The sequence below is a fragment of the Erythranthe guttata genome, chromosome 4, assembly GCF_056151865.1.
Source record: "Erythranthe guttata isolate IM_541 chromosome 4, IM_541, whole genome shotgun sequence".
NCBI lineage: Eukaryota > Viridiplantae > Streptophyta > Magnoliopsida > Lamiales > Phrymaceae > Erythranthe > Erythranthe guttata.
This window is the reverse complement of record NC_142536.1, coordinates 15,773,897-15,795,053: the sequence shown is the minus strand read 5'-3', so window position 1 is coordinate 15,795,053 and position 21,157 is coordinate 15,773,897. Positions and strand designations below refer to the sequence as shown.

The following is a 21,157-nucleotide window of genomic DNA, read 5'->3' as shown; positions in this document are numbered from 1 at the left end:
ACGCGGTGTGATTCCCCTAGTATATATATATAAAAGTATATATATATGTACATCGCCCCCTTCTTTCGCCCCCAAATTCTTTTCCTTTTCCATTTGGCCCGTTTATACACCAAACGACGTCGTTCGCTTTCCATCTTCCAATCCGCTGCCTTCAATTTTTTCTTTTCCCTTTATTTTCTCACTTTAAATCTTCCTGCTTCACCTGCTTCTTTTTTTTTCCTTTTCGATTTTTTTTCTTCTCACCTCAGTTTCTCTCAAAAGTCAAAAGCTCCTGCGCGGAAAATCTCTCCCCTATTTTTCCCGTTCTCCGATATTTGTCATCGTTATTCCAAAACGTTTTTGCTCGCTCGCACTTAGTAACCCTTTCTCCAGTTTCCTCTCAATTTCTACAAAAAATTGTCCGAACCCCAGCCCAAAGACCCGGTTCCCCAAGCTGAAGACCCGACGGCACGCCCCACCGGGAAACCCACTGGTGACCCGACGTCCCGACCCGCTTTTGAACTCGGGCGCCTTCATGATCTCGACCGGAACGACTACGGGGCAGAGTCCCCGGAGAACCAGGAGGAAGAAGACAACACAGAGAATGTGAACTTCGAATCGGGTGTGGTTATTGCACCGGGTAGGTTTTATTTTCTCTTCACACACCGTTTTAATTTCTTGTTAGGGTATGATTCATCCGCGTGTTTTCAGCTGTTTCTTCTGTGGATTTTTTTTTTTTTTTTTTTCTTTTTGTTGCATGTGGTGGATTTTGTGTTCATTGCTTGCTTTTGTGTAGCAATGTTGATTATGGCATATGAACGAATTTAAGAAGTTTTTTATTTTCTTTGCGTGTAGTCGAGTCGGGGCTACGAGACTGATACTACGACGAACTGATATTCCTGAGCTGAATGTATATTATTGATCCCTGAGTTATTGGTTTTTTGATATGCATTGTAGAACACTAGAGTTAGACTTGCTGGGGTGGCGCCCGATTAGAACCTTTCGATTTTCAACTTTGTGTAAGGGATGTGTGAAATATATGAGGTCAAGTGTTAAAGGAGTTCGATCATAAAGACGAAATTTTTTCGACTTCAGCTTGCCGATTTTGTGTACGTATTGACTTTGACAGGTAGCATATTGTGGCACGAGTAACGTGCGCACGATTCGTGTCGTTAAATCTGTCAAGTTTGGATTGGATACGGCTTTACCGGGAAAGACACAGATCCCCGATTAGAATGTACTTTATAAACAACCAAGAGGACTTTTTGGACTTTTCACCAGCCGCACCCGATAATGACCGAGATCATGGTTAATTACTCCACGCGAATTTAGTCTTGAAACGAAACCTACTGTTGATTAGTCAAACTCATTTCAGGTTGTAAATTGACGTATGCTAAAGAATATTGAACCCTAGCCTTTTGTGATGGTAAATATTTCAATCTGTGAGTAGTTTCTTTATGCTTTCTATAGATCCAAATGATTGGTCGATGCCTTGGTAAAAAAAAAAAATCACACTTCTTAGTATCTTATGAAACGATTAAATTGTTGCTTTTTTTTTTTTTTTTTCTTGGGACTGTACTTTGATTTGGTAGTGGTAAGAATTCTCGTGATCATTGTTGGCATCGTATAATTCTTTTTTATATTTCCTGAGACATGCCCACACATGCTTGTATCGGTTTCTATTTAGTTACAGCTGTTAATTTTTATTATTTTTTGTGATTTATCATTTCATTTTTCTGGTTGACGTGTGGGGTGTTGGACAAGGATAACTCAGATGGAAGAACGTGTCTTTATCGTATAATTACATATATAACTCAGATGGAAATAGTTTCTGAGTTGAAGGCCCTTGAGTACTTGTTTGTTCAATAAAATTGTGTGGATTTTTCTACTTCGTTGTGTGTTGTGTTGGTGTTGAACTGCCTTAGTAGACTTTTTAATATTGTGGGGATTTTTCTACTTCATTGTGTGGATTTTTCTACTTTTTAACCATAATGTGTTAAAAAAATATTTGCATATCGAGAGTTTAGTTGTCTCTTTACCCATGAACTGAAATACAAGAGGAGAAAGGGGAGGGCGGCGCACCACATCAAATCATCAACAATGCCGCCGAGGAGTTTCACACATCCATTACGGGATTTTTATCTTATGTTTTGTCTTTGTTGCTATTAAATAGTAATTTTCGTCCTTTTAAATCTTTACGAGCCATGAGAGATAGAAATTTATAACTTACGAAAAAATTGACCAAGCACCGCGCCTTGCGCGGTGTTCCATCACTAGTATATATATATATATATATATATATATATATATATATATATATATATATATATATATATATATATATATATATATATATATATATATACTACGCTGTATGTGTTCATGATTGTCATTAATCTCTAGGAAAATCCAATAATTTTTCTTCTTGTCCAAATTAGATTAACAAAAATCTGCAATTCTTGATAACACACGCAGTACTGCACACACAATGGCGGGAAACCTTACAATAACAACAACAAGGCCAATCTCCTCCTCGCTTGTGATTGGTAAGTCGTTAATCGCTAATTAATTAAATTAAATTAAACAACGATTAATAATTAATTATTGAAAGGGATTTATGTTGATGGTGCAGATTCAAAAGCTAAAGGGGAGTTAATGAAAGAGAATTGGCATATGCTGTATAACATGCTTTGGGAATTTTTGATCTCAATGCTAGTTATTTCGACTTCGGTGTATGGACTAATATTATTCAACAAACTATATGCTTATGTGCTTGCCCTCGGAACCGTGTTGGCCGCGATTAGTGTTATTCAGGGAGTCGGAAAAGCTTATTTTACGTATTTGCTACATATTGGACGTTTTGATATCTTGAGCGCATGGAGTCGGAACACACTCGTCAGCTTATTATACGGCACTGTCTATCGCGACGATATTCTCCAAACTAGACGACATCGCTCGTCTCACGGTAATTAATTCAATTTAACTATATCTACTAGTTATAACTCATGACTAGCTATATACCATTTACCATTACTTAATATATTCTTCATTCGTACACAGAAACCTCATCAACAGCAAATAGAGCAAACTCAGTGGTCATTAGGGCCTGTTTGGTTGAATTAAGCATTGAACACTGAATGCTGAATATATTGCTGAATCGTTAAGAGCAGTGTCTGAATACTGAATGCTGAATGTTTAAGCTTGTTTGATAACATTAACGTTATTGTATCTAAATAATGTAATTTTACTATATAAACCCTCATAATTATTGAACATATATTTATAAACCCTCATAATTATTGAACATATATTTATTTACTATAATTATAAATTATTAAATTAAAAAGAGATAAAAAAAAAAAAATAACTATGTAACTTTTAATTATATATTATATTTATTTACACATAAATAAAAGTTGTAAATTCAAATCCTATAATGTTGACAAATATAAATAAATAAAATTTTCAACATAATTTAAAAGATTTAACAAAAATTGCACAAGAAAAAAAAGGAAACAAATTAAATTCCACAATACCAATTGTGGAAGGAAATATATATATATATATATATATATATATATATATATAATATATATATATATATATATATATATATATATATATATATATATATATATATACATATATATATATATATATATATATATATATATATATATATATATATATATATATATATATATGTGTGTGTGTGTGTGTGTGTGTGTGTGGTTGGGGGTGGATTATATTTCATTATAATAATAATTTAACGAAAAATTAGATTTACATTAATTGTTTTGTTAAATGGGCTTTTTGAAACATCTGACACCCATTTATTGCCTTTAATAGTTTGGCGTAAGACATTGTGAAGAAAATAAAAGAAAGGTTATATTTGTCCCAAGTGGATTCAGAGCAATCTCTTACCGAATAAGTGATTAATTTTAGGCCGAATCAATAAGAAGTAGATGGCTTTATTCAGACATACTTACCAAACAAGCTTAATGGGATATTGCTGACCGAATAAGTATACATGTCCATTAAGAGGCTATCAAACATGCATGCACCAAGTACAGTACGTACACTACAATAATATGTATATATAAATTTGATGTTTTATGTGTACGTACTGCAGATTCAGATACAAAGAAAGAGTTGATGAACGAGTATTACATTTATATGGACATCCGGATTGTGGTTTTCATCGGGTCGATATTTCTCGCTCGTTCTATGACTTTTCTCGTAAAAAAATTTAAAAAACCGGAGGTTCTTCCTATGGCTGTCGCTGCAGTTGTTATGGCCACGGTTTGTTTTATTCTGATCGTCGAAAAAGTTATTGTGATGGTTTTACTCCATAGTGGGTGCCAAAGCTGCGTGCGCGCGTGGAGTCGGAACATGTTGGTCAGGTTATTATTCGACCATATCGAAGCCAACGCCATTTTCGAATGTATTCAAGATAACGAAGCATCACTTGCAGTAATACTATTGGTGGTGTCCCAATAGTATTTACATTCACTCTTATTCAATTTAGTATTCTCATGGTCGTTGTGGCTTATATATATATAATTAGGTGTTTTTTCTTTTCTTTTTTTTCTTTTTTTTTTTTTTTTTTTTTTTTTTGCATTCGATCCTTTATCCCTACATGTTAGATTTTCTAATTGTCAAGAAAATATTCATCTTATATATATTATATATTAGCAAAAATTGTCATGTTATTCATTGAGACTACATATTTTTTTATATATTAAATATAGATTTTTTGAATGTAGTTTTCGAATAAACCGGTGGAATCGGTCGAAATTTAAAATTTGATCATAAATTGAAATCCAATGTTTGATTCAGTTACAACACAAAAAATTCTGAAACGGAATCAGAATTCCAAAAGTTGGGATGAAAATTTTAATCATATGAAAAATGAATTTAGTTTAGAGAATCCCGATCTATTCAGTAATTATCAAAAATCTTCTGAGGTTTGTTTTCGTCTTACACCAACCCCTTATAGTGTCTTTTCACGGATTTTTCTTTTAGTTCAGGGAATAGGCATTGACACAATTGGGAAAACATCCGGTTCTATTAAAAAGGCATATGAAATGAAATCCTAGTAAGGAGAAAAACGTCTTTTCACTCTTACGTCGCACGACGATTTGAGATCAAGCAATAAGGTGTTACACTATGACCTCAGGTCGGTGTTCTAGGTGGGCTGACGCTTGTTTAACCTAAAATTCCATTAAATGAGGCACACTTAAATACTAATATTAACACTAATACTGATGGAAATACGAACCGATTTAATGAATTGCATTTTCCTCGTTTGTGGCGATCAATATTGAATATATATAAATAAATAAATAAATAAATATATAAATAAATATATATATATATATATATATATATATATATATATATATATATATATATATATATATATATATATATATATATATATATATATATATATATATATATATATATATATATATATATATATATATATATATATATTTGTTTTTTCTGAATAAATATAATAAACTAAATGAATGGGCTTTACACCCCATAATATTAGCAAGCCCTTCTAGAATAATAATCCAATGAATATAGTCCTCAATTCCGAACAGCTGTGGCCCATTATTAATTTTATTTTACAAAAATTATAAATTAATTGAAAAAAGACACACTAGCTATTTGGGGGGGAAAGTTTCGGTCTGGTGCACCGTAATGCACTGGAAAAAAACTCACAGCTGGACAATTAGCGTGCACTTATATACATACATATATAGATACATACAGACAGACAGAGAAGAAAAATAGAAGAACAGAGTGAAGAGGCCAAAGACATTATTTCATTATTGAACTCTGCTCCAATATTTTTGTTTATTTTTTCTATATCATTATTTCCAAGCAATTCTTGTACTTGTTATTATTAATTTGTATATAGTTTGTTGTATACGTATCTGATTTATTTTGTCACGTCTATATTATTTATTTTATACTACGTATCGATCGATTTATATTGTGTGTAGATGTAATTATAATGGTTGGAAAAAGTTTTTTTAATTTCTCATAATAGAAACGCGTAAATAAATTAGATGGGAATGTAAGACTAAAATTTAATTGAGAGAAAAATAAGACTAAAATTCAATATAATGAAGAGAAAAATAAGACTAAAATTCAATATAATGAAGAGAAAAATAAAACTAAAATTCAACCAAGAGAAAAAACATAAACGAAATTGAAAAGTGAAAACGAAAAATAACGGTAGCATGCATAACAAAAGATGGCCGATCGTTGAGTTAATCCTAGCCACCTTCTACCAAACAAGAAAGGTTGACAATGACAGAAACCAAGACGCATACGGCGTAAATAAGCGGATAGTTGATTAAAAAATTCTTCAATTTCCAACCGTTGAGCGCCTTCAGCAAGTGGAACGAGCTGCTAGCCATGTGCAGCACGGAGAAGCCAACCGTTATAGCATAACCAATCCACGTCATCATCGGGTTATTGTCAACTCGATAACGACACAAAACCAAACACAACGAGATAATTGATGTGAACGGCGACACCCACAACAAACTTGTTCGATGCTTCGGCCCACCTACTCCCATTATCAGTGAGATCTCCACACCCATTGTCACACATGCCACAATCACCTGATTCATATAAATAATAAATAATTTTTTTTTGTACAAAATTATTGAATATAAATATATATTGATGGAATATTTTTTTTAATTTTTTTTATATAAGTAATTACCTGCAGCAAACTAAGTAAGAAGATGGCTCGTCCTCCAACTTGTGCGTCGGCAACCATATGTGGACGCTCCCAACCAGCTTCTTCATCTCTCTCTCCCGACATCTCTTCGATCTTTTCTTCGATATTCGATCGTTTCTACTTTTTTTCGAGTACGTATTTAATTTGATATTTGATGATAGTAATTCAATGTATATATAGACCAATTTTGATTATTTATTTTTAGGTATTATTTTGTATCTTAGGCAGCATGACCAATATTTTTGGAATGAGAACCATCAACTTGAGTAGTAGATTCTGCTTTCGATTTTTGTTTCCTTTTTGGCATAGATTCTATTTCCAACAACCACAATAATTAATATTTGGTATGTAATTTCTTAATTTTATGCATGCATGGCATGGCAATTATTTTTTTTGGAAAAACCCCCCAAATCTTCTTTTGTTATACGGAAAGGTACAACACATATTTCACTATTTGATATAAACGCATACTCGCATTTCCCTTCCTTTATAATTCCAAAATTGTTCTTTCCACTACACCCATCCCCGTTTTTCCTTTTTTTTATTTGTATTAAATGGGAATTAACCATTAAACACTTGATTTACTATATATGTTGCTTACAAAAGAAGAGTAGGTTCTCTAAAAAAAAAAAAGAACAGTAGGTTACAGTTTTTGGATTGTATAAGTTTTGCCTGAGATGAATATTTAAGATTTTCCAGTTACTTCATGATTTATTTAACGACACGGACCGGTGCAAGACACACGACACATTACGACAAATGACATGCAATTAACTTGTCTCAAAATAACAAACAACTAAACAATTGTAACAAAAAATAAATAAATAAAAATTTTAATTAAACGGCTAAATCCTTTTACCAGTAATATGTATTGTGAATTGTGATTCACATTAACATTAATATTGTAATATATATATATATATATATATATATATATATATATATATATATATATATATATATATATATATATATATATATATATATATATATATATATATATATTAAATGTTAGAGATAATTCTCATTGCATTAATTGTAAAATATTATCTCTTGATTGGATTTAATTTGTGTTTACTTATAATAGGGTAAACAACATAAAACCCCCCTATGTTAAGGAAAACCTGCGCCAAAATTCTTTGTATATTTTTTTTTGCGTGAAATCCCCTTGCGTTTCATTTTACTGTGCACGAAATCCCCTTTTCCGTTAAAAGTTAACGCCGTTAACTATAGAGGGGATTTTAAGCAAGTTTTTATAACATAGGGGTATATATATATAGTTTTAGCCATTTTCCACTATATATTTTACCATTTTCAGTCAATTTTATGTTGAAAATTTTGGTATTTATATTTTTTTCTTCAAAAACATCTAATTGCTTACATTTTTTTTTCTAAATAAAACCTTTTATTTTTGTCATTTTGAGTTTCTTTATTTATTTTTTCTTAAATGTCTTCCGTTAATTCAAACATCCTAAGATTACAAACATCTTTACAATCCTATTATTGTTGAGAATTTGAACTACCGGAAGGCATTTAAGAAAAAAAATGAAGAAATTCAAAATGACAAAAATAAAAAATTTTTATTCAGAAAATTAAACAAAAAGTCTAAGTAATTAAATGTTTTGAAGGAAAAAATAAAAAAATAAAAATTTTTCAAGTAAAATTGACCGAAAATGTTAAAAAATATAGTGAAAAATGGCTCAAACAAACCCTTATATTTATAGGTTTAGCAGGGGTATTTTCGTCAAAATTTGGAAAAAATGTAATAGCAGGGGGGTTTTTGTATTTATGTGTAGTACAGAGGGGTAAATGATACAAACTCCATAGTACAGGTGTGTTTTTGTATTTAACCCTTATATTATTTCTATTAATTTCAGGAATTCTTCAGTACTTGTTATTATCTGTATAGTGTATTTATACGTATCAATTTATAATGCTATCTGTAGATCTAATCATATATATAATATTACCAAGAAAGTTTATTTAGACAATGTTTTGAAGCGTTTCGGAACTTATTTTGATTACATTTTTAGGGGAAGAATTGAGAATGAAAGTAATATTTGTTTATATTTTGGAAGGAGACAAAATACACTGTAGGAGTCAAATCATGTTTAAATGTGTTAAAGAAAAGTATTTTAAAAGAAAAAAAAATTAAAAATAAAGTGATGTTTATCTGTTTTTTAGTGAAGATATATATTTTACTATAGCAGTCACATCACGTCTGAAAGAGAGAGAAATTTTTGAAATTAATGTTGGTCTAATTTATTTAGGGTAGTTATTGGGCCAGATTTAGGAGGCCCAATAGAAGTATTCGATGGGCCCAAAAAATAATTTAAAAAAAAAAGGAAAAAGGAAAAACGGGGATGGGTGTACTTGTAGAGGAAAGAACAACTTCGGAATTATAAAAGAAAGGAAAGGCGAGTATGCGTTTATATCAAATAGTGAAATATGTGTTGTACCTTTCCGTATAACAAAAGAAGATTTGGGGGGTTTTTCCAAAAATATTAATTTGCATGCCATGCATGCATGCGTAAAATTAAGAAACTAGGTACCAAATATAATTCATGTAGAACTACTGTGGTTGTTGGAAATAGAATCCAAGGTTCTAAAAGGCGGTTATCGAGTACGTGGCGGTTAGGGATCGCCACACGATAAATCGGTGCGGCGGTGATTTATCGGAGATAAATCGGAAATATATCAGTTTTTAAATTTAGTGTAATATATTTCTAAATATTATTTGTAAATACTCAAAATATATATAAACAAATATTTAAACATAATTATATCCTATCATTCATATGTTATTATATAATTCTAATTACTCAATAAATAACAAAAATTTAAAAATAATAAGATCATAATATAATAAAAGATTCTTACGAAATACAAATACTACGCAAGTCTTTCGCATCAACAATTAATATAAATACAACAAAGCATAAATTGCTGGATAGTACTTGGTTTGGTTTTGGAAGTTGAAAGAATTGGAGAAAAACAAAAAATCAAAACATATTTTCATTTTAATTTAAATTTAAAAAAAAAAACAAAAACAAAAACAAAACCGATTTGTTGACCGATATATCGGTTTGACCCGCCAAAAAACCGCCGCAAACCGCCTCGCCGTAAAAAACCGATATTCCAAACCGCCTCAATAAAATCGTAAAGGTTTATAACCGATACCGATATGGCGGCCGATATATCGACCGCCACGACCGCTATTTAGAACACTGATAGAATCTATGCCAAAAAGGAAACAAAAAATCGAAAACAGAATCTACTACTCAAGTTGATGGTTCTCATTCCAAAAATATTGGTCATGCTGCCTAAGATACAAAATAATACCTAAAAACAGATAATCAAAATTGGTCTATATATATACACTGAGTTACTATCATCAATCAAATTAAATACGTACTCGAAAAAAAATAGAAAATATCAAAAAAAAAAGAGGAGAAAAAATCGAAGAGATGGCAGGAGAGGGAGATGAAGAAACTGGTTGGGAGCGTCCACAGATGGTTGCGGAAGCACAAGTTGGAGGACGAGCCATCTGCTTACTTAGTTTGCTGCAAGTAATTACTTATATAAAAAAAATTAAAAAAAATATTCCATCAATATATATATATATATATATATATATATATATATATATATATATATATATATATTTATATTCAATAATTTTGTACAAAAAAAATTATTTATTATTTATATGAATCAGGTGATTGTGGTATGTGTGACAATGGGTGTAGAGATCGCATTGATAATGGGAGTAGGTGGACCGAAGCATCGAACAAGTTTGTTGTGGGTGGCGCCATTCACATCGATTATATCGGTGTGTTGGTTTTGTGTCGATATCGTGTTGACAATAACCCGATGATGACGTGGTTTGTTTATGCTATGACGGTTGGCTTCTCTGTCCTGCACATAGGAAGCAACATGTTCCACTTGCTGAAGGCGCTCAACGGTTGGAAATTGAAATTTTTTTTAATCAACTATCCGCTTATTTACGACGTATGCATCTTGGTGTATGTCATTATCACCCTCTCTTATTTGGTAGAAACCGGCTAGGATTAACTCATTAGGCGTGCTACCGCTAGTTTTCGTTTTCAGTACTTTTCAATGTCGTTTATGTTTTTCTCCTGATTGAATTTTAGAATTTTAGTCTTATTTTTCTCTTCATTATATTGAATTTTAGTCTTATTTTTCTCTTGATTGAATTTTAGTCTTACATTCCATCTAATTAATTTAGGCTTTCTATTATGAGAAATTAAATAAACTTTAGATGGTTGTTGTCGTCCACCCACCTGATTAAATATATATATTTATTTTGCCGGGAGTTAGATGCTACGTCTCGTTATATATATATACACCGGGTGCCTATTTTGCTTGTCGAGAGTTTTCATTATTGCAATATTATTATAAAAATAATTAAAATTAGGTGATGTTAAGTGAGGACTAGCTTTGTATAAAAAAAAAGACTGGGAATGAAAGTTTAATTAGCCCACTTGAATAAATTAACGGAACATTAATTACAGCCTCACGTTTCTCTTTCTAACAAATTGAATGGAACACAAGGTTGGTTATTAGGTCTTATTTTGAGATTTAATTTATTTATTTTTATTTTTTCAAAAAATTGTGGAAAATGTTAACAAAAATCGTTGCAAAATCAATTAGCTGCACAAATATAATTGAATACACCTGGAATTGTGGTGGTTGGGAATTAATAAATAATTAAGATGACTGCCAAAAATAAAGTGGTGAGATCAAAGCAAAATCTTCAACATCATCAGTTCCATATTCTGATTCCAAATATTAATTGGTCTGATTCCAAATATTAATTGGTCATACTCATACGTATAAATTTAAAATATAATTAAAAAGTAAAAACAAATAAACAAATTAAATTGCATTACTAAAACATCAGACCATACAAAGAAAAACCCTAAGAGAGAGAGAGACAGAGAGAGAGAGAGTGTGTAAAAATTAGTCTTTTTTTTATAAATTAATTAAGGGTTTTGTTATTTGCAGCGGGACGTTTACTGAAATTGGTTTATTTGCAGCGGTACCTTTTTCATTTAATTTTTTTTTTCAATTTCTCTCTCCTATTCCAAACACTCTCTAGAAATTCGAATTTCGTAAAAAAATTTGAATCTCCCGTTTTCTGGAGCACGGAAACTCGAAGAAATTTCAAGTTTCCGTGCTCTGCAGAACGGGAGATTCAAACGGCTTGAATCCTCCGTTCTGCAGAGCACGGGAACTTCGAATTTTCTTCGAGTTTCCGTGCTCCAGAAAACGGGAGATTCAAAATTTCGTGCTCCAGAAAACGGGACCTTCAAACTGATTTTTTGAATTTTTATTTTCGAAAAAAAAAAAAAAAAAAATGAATCACCCGTGCTGTAGAACACGGGAACTTGAATAATCTCCATGTTCCCGTGCTCTGCAGAAAGGAGGACTCAAAAAATATGAGGTTCCCGTTCTGCAGAACACGGGAACATGAAGCCGTGTTCTGCAGAACGAGAACTTAAAGTTTTAATATATTTTCTTTTCTTAATATTTTGTTTCTAAAAATCGAATTTTGTAATTATTTGAGAAATATGATAACACATATTCGGAATATTGTAATCGTTTGTACATCATCGTCATTTTTTTTGTCAAAATCACCATCATCACCCTACCAAATTATTAAAATTAATAATACAAAGGAAAAAAGTAAAAAAAAAAAGAAAAAAAAAAAAATTTGATGCCCAAGTTCCCGTGCTGTACAGCACGGGTAAGTCCAATTTTATTCTTTTTTTTGGATACTTTTCGTGCTACACAGCACGATTACACCAACTTTTAGTTTTTTTTTTTTTTTTTTTTTTTTATTCTTTTTACCATATAAAAGTTATCCGGATTACCCATCGAAGAAGTTGTTGTTCGTTTTTTAATTTGTCGAACGAGCTTCAAATTTTAAGTTTTCGACCTTTTTTAGTTGAGAGAGTTTCGGTTTTTTTAGAAAGTTAGAAAATTGACAAATGAGAACTACCGCTACAAATAAGCCAATTTCAGTAAAAGTCCCGCTACAATTAGCATTTCAGTTAATTAATGGGGATTACTAATAAGTAATAACTATTGGATAAAACTACTTGGCCAGAATCTGGCCAGCCAGAAAATGGCAAATATGTAATATTGGAAAAACTTACAAAGTTAAATTACTAATCTACCCTGAATTGTAATACCTGACTTTTATATTTGAATTTGTTCTCACCAAACAATTACAAATGCCCAACACGCCTTACGAGGATAGTTATTGCAATCCATCATTTCTCTCTCTCATCTTTTTTTATTCTCTCTCCATAAATTAGGTAGATAAAATAGACTAGTAATTCATTTGTTGCAGCTAAAAATAGTGTGATAAAAACATTTACTTAAGATTGAATTACTGAATTTTAAAAATACGTTAATTATTATTTTTATTTAATTTCACTTAATTTTATGGTCTATGATATCTGTAAGAATGAAATAATTTTTTGAATACATTTTCACAAAATGGATATTTTATGATAATTTATAAATAATTAAAAAATAAAATTATTATACTATTATGATAAAAATAAATTATACTATTATTGTGTAAAATTTATTTATATGCTCTTTACATTTCTATTTTATTTCTATTCCTATTTATATTTCTATTTCTCATTACATTTCTATTTTATTAGTATAATATAAATAACTCTTCAAAATTAAATCAAATAAATAAATTATAATATAAAATACTATAGTGTGTCACTACAAATCAATAACAGAAATAATTTATAACATTAATTTACACAAAAAAACTATATAATATAAACTCAATTTACTTTTTACTCAATAGTAATCCAATATGGTATGATGTATTTTATTGTATAGTACATAATTTGACATATACATAAATATGTAATCAAAATATATTTTTTTAAGTATAATCTATATAGACTCGAATAATTTTACATGTACATTATGTAGATCGATATAAGGGTAACCCCAATACAATTTTAGTAACAAAAACAAATCTTTACTAATCTACTATTTTTTTTTTTCTTTCGCATTATTTGTTATTTCATTTTCTTTGTTAATGGCATGTTTGAAATTATTATTTGTTTTTTTTCTCTACTAATTTTCTAAACATTTTTTCTTTCCTTATTTCAATGGAACGATAAATTTCACTAACAAATTTTATTATAATAATGTAATATATTTCTTATCATAACTGTTATTATGGTTTATTAAATTAATTATTTTTTCACTTTTCAAATCATATCTCGTGCATGACAAGCTTCCCTATCTAATATTATTTTTTTTGTTTTAATTTTTGATACATTTCTAATTAATTTCATAAATTCTTCACTACTGTTATTATTTGTATAATTTGTTTCATACATTTCAATTTATTCTGTTAGATCTTATTATATACATTTCATATTTTAATTTTGAATTCAGAATTATATATTTCAATACAAAAAAATGTTTAATTTCTGAAAATGTCCGTTTAATTAATTTCTATGCCCCATAAATCATGATTGATCTACTACGCGTCACGCCGAAATGAAATGAAATGTGAGACATGCCAAATACACTAAAATAAAATCCCATTAAGATAAAATGAAACGAAAATTACACTAGTACCTCAAACAGGGAAACATAATCCCAGATTCAACACAGTTGGAACAAAGATAGAATAATATAATATAATATAATAATATGAAATTAGTTAGAAGAGTGGTTCAAATTAAAATTTAAGCATGGTCAAGTGCCCAGGGCTAGGTTCAATAAAATATGCAAGGTAGCATCCCCAAATTTCCAACCCTTGTGCACCTTCACTGTGTGAAATGCCCGAAAACGTCCATGTTTCGTAGCGACTTCTTTCTCTCACCTCCTTCGTCGCGATGATCTCACGACGGCACACGTACTTAAGGTGCATCAGGTACACCGACACCACGGATGACAGTGGCGCCGCCACCGCCGCCATGAAGCTTGTTCGGAGCTCGACTAGTTTTGGTCTTACAATATATACACAAATTAAAATGAAGAAAATAGCTGTTGGTAATTAATTATTTATGGTGTTAATATATATTATATCCATTAATTATTATGGGATTTGATTAAAAAAACGAAATTCTTCGCACTCAGATTTATAAAATTCTTAGTGCCATTCTCTTATCTTCCAAGTATTGTTTGAACTCTGCTCCAATATTTTTGTTTAATTTTTTATATCATTATTTCCAAACAATTCTTGTACTTGTTATTATTATAAATTTGTATATAGTTTATTTTATACGTATCGATTTATTCTGTCATGTCTATATAGTTTATTATATACGTATCGATCGATTTATATTGTGTGTAGATGTAATTATAATGGTTGGAAAAAGTTTATTTAATTTCTCATAATATATAGAAAGGCGTAAATAAATTAGATGGAATGTAAGACTAAAATTCAATCGAGAGAAAAATAAGACTAAAATTCAATCAAGAGAAAAACATAAAAGAAATTGAAAAGTGAAAACGAAAAATAACGGTAGCTAGCACGCATAACAACAGATGGGCGATCGTTGAGTTAATCCTAGCCGGCTTCTACCAAACAAGAGAGGTTGATAATGACAGAAACTAAGATGCATACGGCGTAAATAAGCGGATAGTTGATTAGAAAATTCTTCAATTTCCAGCCGTTGAGCGTATTAAGCAAGTGGAACGTGCTGCTTACTATGTGCAGCACAGAGAAGCCAACCGTCATAGCATAACCAAACCACGTCATCATCGGGTTATTGTCAACTCGATAACAACACAAAACCAAACACACCGAGATAATTGATGTAAACGGCACCTCCCACAACAAACTTACTCGATGCTTCGGCCCACCTAAAATATTACGAAAATGTATATTGAATATATTGATGAAAGTATTATACAACAAGACATGATTCTAAATTGACGGTCTCTCCTTTGACTTTGGGCTCAGCCAATACTTAAAATTGGGCCTCCTAAATCTGGCCCAATAATTACCCTTCAATAATTAGACAATTCGTGAGTCTGTGTGTGTAGTGTGTGTGTGTGAGAGAGAGAGAGAGAGAGAGAGAGAGAGAGAGAGAGAGAGAGAGAGAGAGAGAGGAGAGAGAGAGAGAGAGAGAGAGAGAGAGAGAGAGAGAGAGAGAGAGAGAGAGAGAGAGAGAGAGAGAGAGAGAGAGAGATTGTGCGTTGTGGTGGTGCACAGAGGGCTCTGGGGTGGCAAAAGTTGGAGGACGGGCCATCTTCTTTCTTGGTTTGCAGCAGGTAATCTTATTTTTTTCTTTTTCTTCATTTTTCATCAATAATAATAATATTCAATCTAATTTCCAATCTTTGAAGAACTTCAATAACCGGAAGATGTTGCTTCCTATTTGCACTAGACAGAAGATAACCGGAAAAACCTCGCCCAATACCGACCACTTCTCATACTCACGTCTTACTTCCACCCCCATCTTCATGAGCATGCCACGACGACACGCGTATTTCCAGTACACCAGATACACCGAGATAGCTGATGTCAGCGGCGCCATCACCATCAAACTTACTCGAACCTTCCTTGCATGATCTACTACTCCATTTACCAGTACCAACTCCATAGCCGATGTCAAACATGCCACAAACACCTGACCATTGGTGTATCAAAGTAAATAAATAAAAAATAAAAAAAATATGAAAATATTGATTAAAAAATAAATTAATAATTACTTGCACCAAACTGCGTAAGACGATGGGTCGTCCTCCAACTTGTTGTACGGCAACCCTCCGTGGACAACAACGCCGACCAGCTTCTTCATCTCCCTCTCCCGCCATCTCTTTTTTTTCTTTTTTCCGTTTTGTCTGATCGAGTATTTGATGACGTTTGATTTACTAATGCAATATATATATATATATATATATATATATATATATATATATATATATATATATATATATATATATATATATATATATATATATATATATATATATATATATATATATATATATATATATATATATATATATATATATATATAGATAATCAAGTTTTTTTTTATTATTTTTTTTTTCTTAAATCTTACGCATGACAAATATTGATATGAGAATATATATCATGAACTGAAGATGAAGATTTTGCTTTGATTTAATTCGTTTCCTTTTTGGCATGGCTGGGTTTCTAAATCTCGTATGTGGTAGCTTTTACGCATGACTAATTAAATTAAATGATTTTCCTGCAATTAATTAATTAATTACGCATGGTGTTAATACATATTATATCCATTGTAATGGGACTGCTCCAATATTTTTGTTTAATTTCTTAAGTACTTGTTATTATTTGTATATAGTTTATTTTATACGTATGGATTTATTTTGTCACGTCTATATTATTTATTTTATATACGTATCGATCGATTTATATATTGTGTGTAGACGTAATTATAATGGTTGGAGAAAGTTTATTTAATTTCTCATAATACAAAGACCTAAATTAATTAGATGGAATGTAAGACTAAAATTCAATGAAGAGAAAAATAAGACTAAAATTCAATCAAAAGAAAAACATAAACGAAATTGAAAAGTGAAAACAAAAAATAACGGTAGCACGCACGCATAACAACGCATATATATATATATATATATATATATATATATATATATATATATATATATATATATATATATATATATGGTTAATGCTTACTTTTTTATATTTTAAACTTATACGTATGAGTATGACCAATTTTTTGAATCAGAATATATATGAACTGAAGTTGAAGATTTTGCTTTGATCTCACTTTATTTTTGGCAGGCATCTTAATTATTTATTAATTCCCAACCACCACAATTCCAGGTGTATTCAATTATATTTGTGCAGGTAAATTGATTTTGCATCGATTTTTGTTAACATTTTCCACATGAGCATATATATGTATTTTTTTTTAAATTAAATCTCCTAACCTTTTTTTATCTCAGCTCTAGTATTGTTTGAACTCTGCTCCATTATTTTTGTTTAATTTTTTATATCATTATTTCCACGCAATTCTTGTATTTCTGTCATGTCTATATAGTTTATTAAATACGTATCTGTGTGTAGATGTAATTATAATGGTTGGGAAAATTTTATTTAATTTCTCATAATACATAGAAAGGCGTAAATAAATTAGATGGAATGTAAGACTAAAATTCAATCGAGAGAAAAATAAGACCAAAATTCAATCAAGAGAAAAATAAAAGACAAAAATTCAATCAAGAGAAAAAATATGAAACTAAAATTCAATCAAGAGAAAAACATAAACGAAATTGGAAAGTACTGAAAACGAAAAAATAACGGTAGCACGCATAACAACGTGCAGATGGCCGATCGTTGAGTTAATAATCCTAGCCGCGTTCTACCAAACAAGAAAGGTTGATAATGACAGAAATCAATACGCATACGGCGTAAATAAGCGGATAGTTGATTAAAAAATTCTTCAATTTCCAACCGTTGAGCGCGTTCAGCAAGTGGAACGTGCTGCTTACTATGTGCAGCACAGAGAAGCCAACCGTCATAACATAACCAAACCACGTCATCATCGGGTTATTGTCAACTCGATAACGACACAAAACCAAACACACCGAGATAGTTGATGTGAACGGCGCCACCCACAACAAACTTGTTCGATGCTTTGCCCCACCTACTCCCATTACCAATAAGATCTCCACACCCATTGTCACACATGCCACAATCACCTGATGATTCATATAAATAATAAATATTTTTTTTTTACAAAATTATTGAATATAAATATATATCGATGGAATTTTTTTTTTTTTGATAAGTAATTACCTGCAACAAACTAAGTAAGAACATGGCTCGTCCTCCGACTTGTGCTCCGACAACCATCTGTGGACGCTCCCAACCAGCTTCTTCATCTCCCTCTCCCGCCATCTCTTCAACCATCTGTGGACGCTCTTCTTCATCTCCCTCTCCCGCCATCTCTTCAACCATATGTGGACGCTCCCATCCCGCCATTTCAACCATATGTGGACGCTCCCAACCCGCTTCTTCGTTCTCTTCAACCATATGTGGACGCTCCCATCCCGCCATTTCAACCATATGTGGACGCTCCCAACCCGCCATTTCAACCATATGTGGACGCTCGTCTCCCTCTCCCGCCATCTCTTCGATCTTTACTCCTTTTTTCTTCGATATTTTCTACTTTATTTCGAGTACGTATTTAATTTGATATTTGATGATAGTAATTCAGTGTATATATAGACCAATTTTGATTATCTATTTTTAGGTATTATTTTGTATCTTAAGTAGCATGACCAATATTTTTGGAATGAGAACCATCAACTTGAGTAGTAGATTCTGATTTCGATTTTTTGTTTCCTTTTTGGCATAGATTCTATTTCCGACAACCACAAATAATTCTACGTGAATTATATTTGGTACGTAGTTTCTTAATTTTAAGCATGCATGCATGGCATGGCAATTAATTTTTTTTGGAAAGGTATGTACAACACATATTTCACTATTTTATATGGGAAGAATTGATATTATTATCATGCATAAATTAGAATTGTTTTTTGGAAAATTAAATATGAGAAATTAAATACGTACCAAAAGGAAATATATGCGCCAATATATATATATATATATATATATATATATATATATATATATATATATATATATATATATATATATATATATATATATATATATATATATATATATATATATATATATATATAACGCTGTATGTGTTCATGATTGCCATTAATCTCTAGGAAAATCCAAATTAGATTAACAAAAATCTGCAATTCTTGATAACACACGCAGTACTGCACACACAATGGCGGGAAACCTAATAACAACAACAAGGCCAATCTCCTCCTCGCTTGTGATTGGTAAGTCGTTAATCGCTAATTAATTAAATTAAATTAAACAACGATTAATAATTAATTATTGAAAGGGATTTATGTTGATGGTGCAGATTCAAAAGCTAAAGGGGAGCTAATGAAAGAGAATTGGCATATGCTGTATAACATGCTTTGGGAATTTTTGATCTCAATGCTAATTGTTTCGACTTCGGTGTATGGACTAATATTATTCAACAAACTATATGCTTATGTGCTTGCCCTCGGAACCGTGTTGGCCGCGATTAGTGTTATTCAGGGAGTCGGAAAAGCTTATTTTACGTATCTGCTACATATTGGACGTTTTGATATCTTGTGCGCATGGAGTCGGAACACACTCGTCAGCTTATTATACGGCACTGTCTATCGCGACGATATTCTCCAAACTAGACGACATCGCTCATCTCACGGTAATTAATTCAATTTAACTATATATATCTACTAGTTATAACTCATCATGACTAGCTATATACCATTTACCATATTACTTAATATATTCTTCATTCGTACACAGATACCTCAACAGCAAATAGAGCAAACTCAGTGGTGATTAATATTGGTGAGTTAAACATGCATGCATGCATGCATGCACCAAGTACAGTACGTACACTACAATAATATGTATATATAAATTTGATGTTTTATGTGTACGTACTGCAGATTCAGATACAAAAAAAGAGTTGATGAACGAGTATTACATGTATATGGACATTCGGATTGTGGTTTTCATCGGGTCGATATTTCTCGCTCTCTCTATGACTTTTCTCGTAAAAAAATTTAAAAAACCGGAGGTTTTTCCTATGGTTGTCGCTGCAGTTGTTATGGCCACGGTTTGTTTTATTCTGATCGTCGAAAAAGTTATTGTGATGGTTTTACTCCATCGTGGGTGCCAAAGCTGCGTGCGCGCGTGGAGTCGGAACATGTTAGTCAGGTTATTATTTGACCATATCGAAGCCAACGCCATTTTCGAACGTATTCAAGGTAACGAAGCATCACCAGCAGCGGTAGTTACACCTCATCATCATGATAATCATCTTGAATTGGTGGTGTCCCAATAGTATTTACATCTTATCTTCCTCGTCTTACAGTCACTCTAATTCAATTTAGTATTCTCATGGTGGTTGTGGCTTATATATAATTAGGTGTATTTTTTTACTTACTTATTGGTGCATTTTGTAATAGGTGTCTTGGTCTCTGTCTTGGTAACATGTTATTGATTCCAAGAAAACATATCGAATCATTTTTACTTACTTCTTGGTGCTGAATCATTTACTTGTCGGTTTGCATCAATTTCAGTGCTGTGCTTCGTTGATATGATCGTCGAAGAAGGGCTGTTTGCTATTTCTTTAGCTTTATAGGCATATTATAAGTTAAAATCGGGAATAATGTCACTGCATTTGCCTAATTTCTTGGTCATTATTATAATTATTGTATGGTTGAATCATGAACACGATGAATGTTGAGTTGATAATCTTTTGTTCCGTATTATCTATCACC

The 21,157-nt window shown here is 31.3% G+C and overlaps 1 protein-coding gene across 3 annotated transcripts; it reads left to right on the top strand.

Moving 5' to 3' along the window:
• The first annotated feature begins 84 nt into the window (after positions 1–84).
• On the top strand, positions 85–20,928 carry LOC105972566 (uncharacterized). Of its 3 annotated transcripts, XM_088817006.1 has the most exons (5): positions 85–619; positions 2,455–2,525; positions 2,612–2,944; positions 20,175–20,219; positions 20,321–20,928. In XM_088817006.1, exons 2-5 carry the CDS (start codon positions 2,468–2,470, stop codon positions 20,716–20,718), a joined length of 834 nt encoding a protein of 277 aa, XP_088673132.1. In that variant the 5' UTR covers positions 85–619; positions 2,455–2,467; the 3' UTR covers positions 20,719–20,928. The 3 variants fall into 3 exon arrangements, 2 of the variants coding, with proteins under 2 accessions (XP_088673132.1, XP_088673134.1); XR_016030891.1 differs by lacking the exons at positions 20,175–20,219; positions 20,321–20,928 and adding an exon at positions 3,040–3,270; XM_088817008.1 differs by lacking the exons at positions 20,175–20,219; positions 20,321–20,928 and adding an exon at positions 4,112–4,684.
• The last annotated feature ends 229 nt before the right edge of the window (positions 20,929–21,157 follow it).

Bases quoted from the DNA above. Each gene is read 5' to 3' on its own strand.
- LOC105972566 (XM_088817006.1), top strand. From the start codon at position 2,468: ATGGCGGGAAACCTTACAATAACAACAACAAGGCCAATCTCCTCCTCG. The intron at 2,526-2,611 runs GTAAGTCGTTAA...TTGATGGTGCAG, and splicing joins CTCCTCCTCGCTTGTGATTG to ATTCAAAAGCTAAAGGGGAG. The intron at 2,945-20,174 runs GTAATTAATTCA...ATTCGTACACAG, and splicing joins ACGACATCGCTCGTCTCACG to ATACCTCAACAGCAAATAGA.